The sequence below is a fragment of the Dermacentor silvarum genome, chromosome 6 (assembly GCF_013339745.2).
Source record: "Dermacentor silvarum isolate Dsil-2018 chromosome 6, BIME_Dsil_1.4, whole genome shotgun sequence".
NCBI classification, from domain to species: Eukaryota; Metazoa; Arthropoda; class Arachnida; order Ixodida; family Ixodidae; genus Dermacentor; species Dermacentor silvarum.
The window spans coordinates 185,022,302-185,032,561 of NC_051159.1; the positions used below are offsets into that span (position 1 = coordinate 185,022,302).

Consider the following 10,260-nt stretch of genomic DNA (forward strand, 5'->3'; position numbering starts at 1 on the left):
TCATTTGGATTAGCGCCGAGAATAGGAGAAACGCACCGTCATGCGATTGCGAAAGGATGCAACATTTTGCTTAACTGGTTCCCGGCTCTTCGCGCTATCTCCAACAACGACTTCACCGACAAAGCTGCTAAGAAAAGCACACGAAGGAGGAACAAACCTTGTGTGCAATACCTCCATTGAAGACTGACGCAGCTCAGCACCTGAGAAATGGTGGAAATGTGGATGGTCCCAAGGTGCTTCGCCAGGAGGTGGATTTAAAATTGTGCCCTCAAGTAATTTGGTAACAGGCCATTTAGTTAAAGGTAATTGAACAGCCAAAAGAAAGCCAGCCTTAACCATCGACTACTCTTATGGTAATGTTTCAAGTTCTCAAATTTATTTTTATGTCACTGCATCGTAAACCATAACCGTGCACTTTCTTAAAACCTTTAACATCACAAGCACTGAGATATTGCTCTACTTGGTGTGAGCAAGACTGCTATCTGAAGTAATGTGAATAATACAAAAAAAAAACACCGTTGCACACGGTCGCAGACTGATATATTGCATAAACACGGGTCTGCAGTTGTGTTTATTGCCAGATATTGCCACGGTGGCGCTCCTGGTGGTGTTGTTTAACTCGGGCAAGCTGAGGCAGCATGTCTTTCCAAGTGGTCTTGTGGGCAGATACAGAGGCACGTCGCGAATTCAAGGTCTCTACGAAGACATTTTCGAAAGAACGTGCCGAGTTCAAACAGCAGTTGTACTAGTGATGACGTAAAGATAAAAATGACGCTCCGCCGCACAACTGGTTCTTTCCAAAATTGAACAAGTGTCAAGCGAATGCTTATTTATTTATTTATTTATTTATTTATTTATTTATTTATTTATTTATTTATTTATTTATTTATTTATTTATTTATTTATTTATTTATTTATTTATTTATTTATTTATTTATTACTGTTTCTGTATAATATGGATGACACTATATTCAAGTAGGGGCGGCGAAGCAACGATAATAGAAAATCTCGACATGGAAGAATGAGACTTTGCAAACAAAAATACATTCACGTTACCGCTCCAAAACTAGATTTTCCGTTCTATCTATTCACCTAATGTTTATAGAAATGTAGAAAACGTTTTAGGTGTCTGCACTGAGAATGTTTGTGTGTAAGCATGTGAATGTACTGTGCTTGTCTTGCTGTCATCGATGACAAACATACGCAAGGTTCTATATGTAATGTTTCATATTTAGAAGAATAGAAATTCTGGCTTACAGTTTATTGTGCGCTATTGAAGGATGTATGTACCATTATATAAAATTATTTCACTGGGCGAGTGTGACGTCAAGTAGTTATTGTATGTTGTCCATATCGCATTATTCTTGATTATTCCAAAAGTTTTTATATCAGATTGACTCTTTGGTATTCAAGCTTTTGTTGGGCTAGTTGGTGCATGATACTGAAGCAGACGACACGCGCGTCTCTTCTGGTGTCGTTTGTTTGGCGCTTCGGTGACTCTCATACTTTGCGTGCATGCTAGAGCACACAAATGACTGGAAAGTAGGGCAAGAAGTTTGATGCTACCTTATACATTTAGTGGCATAATTTCTGAAATCAAGATGTTTATAATGTGCACGCTCCACACACAAGTTATGCGACTGACGTAGCGCCTATACACTTGTAGACATATACTACCTTCAAGAGAAATGACAGTCGCGAAAAGGATTACACTACGTCCAGTATAGAGAATAACTTTTCGTTGGTTAGATAATTTGAGAACATAATTCACACTAGTAGTCATCAGGGGCATTTTGGTCATCACTGCAGGTAATATTCCTAAACAAAACACTTCTTTAAAAAATAGTTACATGAGTACATCGAAATTGACAACATTTTCAGTATTAGGTTTAAATAACAGAAAAAGCGAAAACCGAATACGTTAATCTGTGGATCACTAGAAGTCATTTGCAGGTAACCCGAGCGCTGACTGCCAAGTATTACCTAAATTATAAGTAATCAATGCAATTTCTGTATAGAAAAAGCGCGCAAACGACCACTGAGGCCATCCACTGCGATATGCGCGGGCTTCGAAATGCGCTCTTCCTGAGGACTTATCGCGAGCAACGAAAGCGAGAATTATTTTAGGCATTGCAGTGGACCGTCGCGTGAGCATTCCTTGTCTTAGCTCAGTGATAACGAAATTGCTTACACTTGTGATAAGTGCACTCTTTGTGCATCAAACTCTTAGTGAATTGTTATTCGTTTTACTTGTTTATTCTATCCAATTCAAGACTTAAAAGCCGCATTGCACACACTGCAGCAAACACTGGTAAACCTTTCAGCTAGTAGTCAGCACAGCATCGTGACCTCTTGCTGCGTGTACCGTTCTTAGCATTGTTTGCTTCCAGAAGCCCACTCCAATAGCCCTTTTGTTATGTACTGGCCTGAGAATCCAGGCATTTAAAAACGTCTATTTCAAGGATGTCTGCGTGTTTTCAGTTTCTTTTATCAAACGTCATCTGCTGATATTTCTGTTGATTGCTTTGTACAATTATGAATTTCATCGAACGTTCGCACGTTGCATGTCGTATTTTAATGATGTGAGGGTGGGAGCATTCGGCCCGCTAATACTCGTGATACACAAGTTGACGTTGATGGATTGTCGGTTGCGTAGAGAAAAGCGTTCTGCACACGATAAAAAAGACATTTGGACTAGCTCGATTGGACAAATAGAGTGGGCTAGGCAAATCAAATCAAATGTTCTTTTTTTTTTTTTGTCAGGAGGGTCAAACAATAATAGCCGCAGTAGCCAAGACATCCTACGGGATTTCGTGTTTCACTGAAACTAAGGTTCAAATGCACTTCTTTCGCATTTAAGACTGCAGTACTCATCGGCCATGAAGATCGCGCATTCTATCCTTCGTTGTGTAAGACCTGTTTGTTGAGTATAGCTCTTGGAGACAGCTGATAGTGGTTATCCAGTACATAAATTTACACCTGAAAGGACGTGGTAGTGTACATTTGCAGTGTTGAACCTACCTCTGTCATACTCACAGATGCATTTCGCCATCCTTTCCCACCTCTAAATTGCACAAACAGGATTAAGGATTGCAGCCGTCACTCCTGTGGTGATGCTTTGTTTACGGCAATACGCAAAGCCGCTTCTCAGCTGTTTTGTTTAGGTGATGCTAAAAGAGCGTTCCAACTTGCGGAAATAAATGCTTTTACTTTCCCTACTATCTGACGTTTCTTCAAGAAACTTCGCCCGGGTATAGTACCGCAGACCAAGAGAACTGGTAATAGTTCCTAATTAAGAGTGGCCTTTTCATGGTTCCCTTGAAAGCGTGAAATGTCCTCGTTGGTTGTCATGTATTTGAAACATTTGGTTCTTAATGACGTCTCATTTTTTAAATATTATTATTGGTTTAGAGTTATGCGGAGGACTTTAGTCGCTGATTTCTGACAACCATGATTAGGCGGCCACACAAGCACATTGAAAAACAACTGCGAGCGCAGGTTCTAGTGTTGCAGATACTTACTTCTTACTTTGTTCCTCGAAGATTAGAGACAATTTCATGCCAGTCATTCTTCTGGATGGTCGGTGAGAGAATATCGAGGCCAAAAGCATCCAAAAGCAAGCTTAGAAGTTGTCAGGAAAGACGTAGGCAGGCTATATGAAAGAGCAGGACAAATGATCTCAGGCTTAAAGGGGGAACCTGCTCAGACCAGGGAAAAGCAACGGCCTCCAAGTCCAACCATCGTCAACTATAGTATTTCTCCACAGCAACAAAGTCCAGCTATTAACCAGACTGCGACTGTTGTTGTTATGATGTCTCATGAGATTAACAGCATTCCCAAATAAGTACAGCTAATCCGGAGCCCTTTTGGATTATTGTGAGCTGTCACCGGATATATATATATATTAGCCTTAATTTAAATGTATTTAAATGCGAAACTGCCAGTACCTCATTCTTTATGAGCCCATTCTCGGCCCAAACAGTGCAACAACGGCAAATGTGTGATCGCGACCTGTCTTGGAGCGGAAAGTGTATGGGTTGCACTACAGCAACGCTTTAAATCTACTTGGTGGAGCCCCTTCTAAGAAAGACGACCAATCTGGCTATCTTGATCCAAGTGTAGACTTCTCTCCTTTGCCATTGAGAAATGGTACTTGACAAGACTGCGAGTGCGCAACTCAACTTGTATTGCGGTGCCTACAACAAGTGCTGTACAAATAGCCGCAAACAGTTCACGTGTTCGTCGTGCAACGTAGACTGATGGCGCATGCCCAGAAACATTATGAAAAACAAATCCACATACGAATTTTAACCAGGTGGACACGAGTTCATGGTAGCGGAATAGCTAGGGCAGCATCGTACGACCATTGCGTTTGTGCCACGTTCTCTTCAACTTCGTAACACTATGACTTGTCCTCCAGGATCGCGTCGATCTGGTGAAACGTCAACGCACGACTCGATGTCATCTCGAAGGCCGTGGCTCTGGCAGACTGCGGTGGTAACTGGTTGCCGTAATAGCAGCGGAACTTATGCAGCACCTGAACAATGCCGCAAAAGCAGAGCTAGCATGGCTGCATAACAGCTATAGCGTAGAACTTGTTCCGATATAATGAATTCCAGTACACCGAGTAGCATCAGCTAAGAAATGCGACGATACGTGCTAGGCCGTGTGTCGAAAATGATCGAGAAGCCATTTGTGACATCATCTGCGAGCACCACGACTTGCCTAACAGCTTACGTGTGATGCCTGATTGTGATGCGAGCTCTGTTACTGCAGCTTCTGCTTGCCGTGACCACCAGCGCCTCTGCGACCTTACACTGCCACCTGCTGAAAGGCGGACCTGCGGGAAGGCCCTTCTTAGGCGGTGGCCCCGGCCCCCTCGTTGGAGCTCCAGGCGGCTTCAAGGGCAGCTTCGGTGGTGGCTACTCGGGCTTCCGCGGTGATTTCCACAGCGGAGGAGGCGGCTTCGCACCTGCTGGTCCCTTATTCGCGTCCGGCCCAGGAGGCTTTGGAGTGGGTCCCGCTGTAGGAGGTGGCTTTGGCCCAAGCTTAGCGTTCGCTCCTGGTCCTACGTCTGTGTCCGGCTTCGGTCCAGGAGCTGCCCTGCCTGCTCCACTGACTTTATCGAGGCCACCAGCGGTGCAATCCACATTCATCCCCGGAGGTCAGACCAAGGTCATTCTCGTCAAGGTAAGGTTAACTTCTTAGGGCCATTGCACCGACCTTTTAGTGTAACTGACGTTGAACACGCCATAGAAGTGCAGTGCTTCACTAACTATTCAAAGGACACATGACAGTGCCTGTCGCTGATGCAAGGTTCCTCTATTAATTTCTGTTCTGAAAATACAAGAAATGCAGTTTTACATTAAAGCTCCCTCGACGTTAGCGCACTCTGTGCCACACTGCCTTTAGAGAGTGCCAGTCGCGCTACCCGTCGGCTTGCCCTATTGCATTGCGCAGGCAGCTGCTATGGCCTGGCTCCTCATGCGTAATGGCAACGCGGATAAGAATAAAACACAATCGCAATCGTAAGTGCCAAGTGCAGACAGTCTACATTTATGTAAGAATACGTGCCGAGTAAAGCCAGTGATGGTTGGGTAAATGCGTATCACAGCGAAATGCGTCCACAGTGCTGCCAGTTCTGCAGTGATGCTGACGCGTGATTTCAGATTTGCAAACTGCTAGCCTTCCTTTTTTTGTGTGTGTGTAGTAGAAATGAACACGGTGTACTTAAGTCATTTCAAGTCCTAACTACAGGGAGACTCCTTGAAGCACTTTCGCAGCCCGTAATGTAAAAATCACTGAACCCAAGCTACCACAAAAGCTTTTAGAGCGAAAAAAGCTAAATAATATTGCAACCAACGCATTTAGAGTAAAACTGAAAGCCGCACACTTATGAATGGGCGCTAGAGTACTGTCTCTCTCCTGCTCGTCCTTTATCTGTTTTCGGTTTCTCTGAAGTACGCAGAGTTGGTGTCACAAACAGTTTACCTGCTTCTTCAGGTCAAGCACTTGGGAACAACCACACACCACCCGACTGGCTTCAACGGGCCGGCACAGGGAGGCCCTTTGCAGGGACCCACTTTTGGGGCGGGACCCTTCGCGGCCCCTTTCGGCCTGCCCAGCTCGGCGGGATTCGGGGGGCCACTCAAGTCAGGAAAGGGCGGCTGGTGGTGAACAGGCAAGCTTCTTACCTTTTCTCAGCGATGTGAGCCTTGGGCCAATCATTTTCACCACTCGATACACAAGGAGGGAGAGCCGAAAGAAAAGCCGAAATTTCTTCGGCTTGACAAAGCTCCGGTCTCCCAGACAGGCACGGTAGCGGCTTGTGTATCAATACAATCACGCATAAAGTGTGAATATAAGAGTATTTTAAACACAAGTACATGTAGCTACTTTCATGTTATTACATAGAAACTATAGTTATAATACAGTTGTGTAAAAGAACTCCCCATCTGTTATCTTGCATAGTATTATTTGACACAGAGTCAATGGCATATGTCATAAGACTGCAAAAGCAATATATATATATATATATATATATATATATATATATATATAACAAATTTCACAGAGATGTACAATAAACACAAGTTACAATCAGGAAACGTTCTTTGTTTAGAACTTACTTCACATACTTGCAAGTATATATGTGCAGCTATGTGAAAAAAAAAATAGAAAAAGAAAATCAGCATATAAGGCTGCTGCTTTCGCGTCAGACACCTCGGCAACGTAGCCCAGGGCATCATCTCATCCTCGAAGTTTAGAAGCGCGAAGACGCCCTTGCAGCAGGGGCGTAGCCAGAAATTTTTTTCGGGGGGGGTTCACCGGCCCGACCGGGGGGGGGGCAAGCTTTTGCTTTCCTCTACGTCACGTGATCGATAATAAATATTAGGAGTTTAAGCAGACTCTATACATGTATATCAAAGACATGGGACCGCCCCCCCCCCCCCCCCCCCCTCGCGTGTGCGTGTGCTTGTGAAGAAATGAAGTAAAAAGTAAAGTAACCTCAGTAAATACATTACGTACGACAGGTACAGTGGGGGTTTGGAGCAACGGTCTCTCATCGCGCCACTGAATGGACCAGTCTTCGAAAACGCATCATTGAGACGACCCGTGCGATCGGAGAAGACATCCTTAATTTTTAATTTCCGTTAAGCATAGATGGCGTCGTCCTCGTCGGGGCGAAGTGCGTTTCACAAGTCAAGGACGGCTATACGCGTGAAAATGCACGTGTGACCAGGCTATATATATATATACCTACTCCCATAGCAATAGCTTGTTCGCTGCGTCTTTGCGCTAGAAAACTTAAATACGCGCAAAAACGCGTAACGATTTTTTTTCCGAAGGTTTCGTCGCCCTGCTCCCTCATACGAGAGGGTTGCATTTCCTGCGGCAAGTGCATGGGCTGCTGTGTCTTCCGCTGTGTGCGAGCGTGCAGTCGTCATTGCCTTTACGTTAACAGATTCAGAACTGTACAGAATATTTCACCGCATAGCATAGATATGGCATGTGTACGCATTTTAAGTAGTGCGTGCAACTCATTTCTGCTTCACTTATGCCGGTGCAAACAGGAAGCGGCCTTGTACCTCACAGAATCTCGACTGATTGGTGTGCTAGTGATGCAGAAATGAACTCCGGTCTTGTTCAGTGGATAGTGCACATAATCAATTTCTCAGGACGCGTGAACTCCGATGAGAACTGTCAGCGCCTGCAACAAGAATTTACTCACGCTGTACTGCGCACAGCAGTAATTCATGCTTGTCGGCTGTCTGTTTCGTGCATTCTGTTGCGAGTCGGTGGAATTTCACGGCTGTCATCAACCCCTTCGTGTGTACTTTGCTGGTTTGCGATTCCACAACAAAACAGCAACTACCAGCCTTCCCTAATTGCTGGTTTGGGATTCAACAACACAACAGTAATTACCAGCCTTCCGTAGGGGCGCAATCGCAAACAAGAGACGCTTCTCGTGCAGACTAAGCCTACGTTCACACTTGGGAAGCGGCAAGCGGGCGGAAAGGCCAAAGCGGGCGGAAAATTTTTTCCGCGCCTGTCCAAGTTGTTCACAATTGTTTTGCTACCGCCGCAGCCGCCGCTGCCATTTTCGTCCAGATCCATCTAGTCTGCGTACGTTTGTCGGCGTGGTGGCGCTCATTATCGCATTATTTCGAGCGGTATGTTCATTCATTGACCCACGTACCGTCATCAAAAGTGATCATTTTACGCAACTTCGCGTGTCATCTGCGACCTTCGCTAAATTCCTCGTTGGCGTTCCGTAATTCTCCTCACACGGGCGCGGTAGCGCTGAGTCACAGGTTGGTGCCTAGGCGTGATAATATTTCTTTAATAGCTTTTATTTACAAGTCGTAATAACATTTCATCATTTCGTATTGTCGGCGCCTCCAGGACACCAAAGGGGCAACAGGAACACCACAGGTAAAACCCGGGCTGACCCTTGTGTTGGGGCTCGCCAAAGCATGCGCGTCCTACGTGAGACCTACGCTCTCAATCTATTGTCGGGACGAGAAAAGCACCTCGCGACTTCTGCAACATACCTTACACGTGTGAGGAGAATTATGGAGCGCCAACGAGGAATCTGCCAAACTATTGTCTGCCATGGAAGTGAGAGAAGAAATGGCTTTTATACTTCTACCTACTTGTTTTCTAGAAATGGACAATGAATAAACGGAAGACGCGGACACCTCGGAAACTGGGGTGGTGGGTTCGCCTGGCTTTGCAAAAGCGCGAGAAGTTGGGTCACCCCAAGGCTTCGTTGCTGCACCTCCGGTTGCGCGACGTTGAATACTATCGCGAGTATTGCTGACAGTACGTTTTAGCGCCACTCTTGTCGTAGAGCAAGGGCTAGTTCTTGATCGCGTCGATCAGCATTACAGCCTACACTTTTGGTGCCATGTTCAATTTTACGACCGGTTGTTTACATGCTAGTGTAGCTTCCAGTGAAACAGAACGACTTTCCGCCTCGCCATGGCGAAAAAATCGGCCCGAGACCAATTTGGTTCGCAGCCTGTTTTTCCGCCTAGGCGGGCGGATTTTTGCAAGATTTTGCCGCTTGCGACAGCTTCGAGACCAAGTGTGAACATAGCCTTAATCCTGCGCGAGCGCGGCCTAACCGGCACCTGAAGGCAAGCGGCGGAAATGCATACCGGAGATTTCGATCACCTGGGGTCTTTAACGTGCACCTAAATCTAAGTAAACGGGCCTCGAGCGTTTTCGCCATCATCTAAAATGCGGCTGCCGCATTTGTTGCTTCATTTGTTGCGCATTTGTTGCTTTAGAATGCGGCCGCCACATTCTCGCCCAAATCTTCACTGAGTGTCAAAGCCTTGACAAACACCGTGACAGTTTTTTCCATATGCAGACATGATTCGCTGTAAATTACCAACCCAAACGGAAGCACCCAGGAATGAATTGTGATAGTAGCACCGGTTTCATGAATTATGTCAGCGCGAAGCGACGAGAAAAAAGGGTGGGTAGGTGGGGGGGGGGGGGGGTGCAGGAAAAATTTCGGGGGGGGTTTGAACCCCCCCAACCCCCCCCCCCCCTGGCTACGCCCCTGCTTTGCAGCATCGAGTTCACAAAGCAAGTCATGCCGCGTGGCCCGGGCACAATCGCTGCAGCGGAAACCTGGACTCTAGGGATCATAGTTACAAGCGTGAACGTACCGTATAAACACAACGAGAGTACGTCATAAGTTCTGCGGAACTGTTAGAGCATTTAACAATACACATCTATAAGAAAAAATCCAATATTTTAGTTTTGTTGTGTTATCTCTAAACAAAACTAAGGAGGAGGAGGAGAAAACTTTATTTGATGTTTCAAAACATCAAATAAAGTTTTCTCCTCCTCCTCCTCCTTAGTTTTGTTTAGAGATAACACAACAACATTTTGTTGGTTGAAATTGTTAAGCAGGCAAGGAGTGTATGGTTTGAGGCGTTGACAGCCATCGTTAGTACACGAGAAAGGGATCTGTCATGGTGCCTGGCGACGATTTGAATATGTACTTCTATTTTCTTGTCAAGTTGCCAGGGTTAGGAATGAATCGAGTTTTCCTAGCATATCATTTCTACAGCTTAGTAGTGTTTTAAACTTATATGTGTCACCAGCTCTGATTACTCTGTTTTGTTTGAAAAGCTCTTGCGCGTGTTCGAAAAAAAAAAAAAAACGTTCGCTATCGCCCGAACCGCTTCCTTTTGAAGTATTTCCAGCATTTGAATATATTGCGCGGTAGTGTTACCCCAT

General features: G+C 45.2%; 1 protein-coding gene across 1 annotated transcript; it reads left to right on the forward strand.

The window, feature by feature from the left end:
* Positions 1-4,755: 4,755 nt before the first annotated feature.
* LOC119457104 (uncharacterized) lies at positions 4,756-6,177 on the forward strand. The gene is made up of 2 exons (XM_037718930.1): positions 4,756-5,190; positions 6,004-6,177. The coding sequence occupies exons 1-2, from the start codon at positions 4,756-4,758 to the stop codon at positions 6,175-6,177; spliced, it is 609 nt and encodes a 202-aa protein (XP_037574858.1).
* Positions 6,178-10,260: the final 4,083 nt, after the last annotated feature.

Bases quoted from the DNA above. Each gene is read 5' to 3' on its own strand.
- LOC119457104 (XM_037718930.1), top strand. From the start codon at position 4,756: ATGCGAGCTCTGTTACTGCAGCTTCTGCTTGCCGTGACCACCAGCGCC. The intron at 5,191-6,003 runs GTAAGGTTAACT...CTGCTTCTTCAG, and splicing joins CCAAGGTCATTCTCGTCAAG to GTCAAGCACTTGGGAACAAC.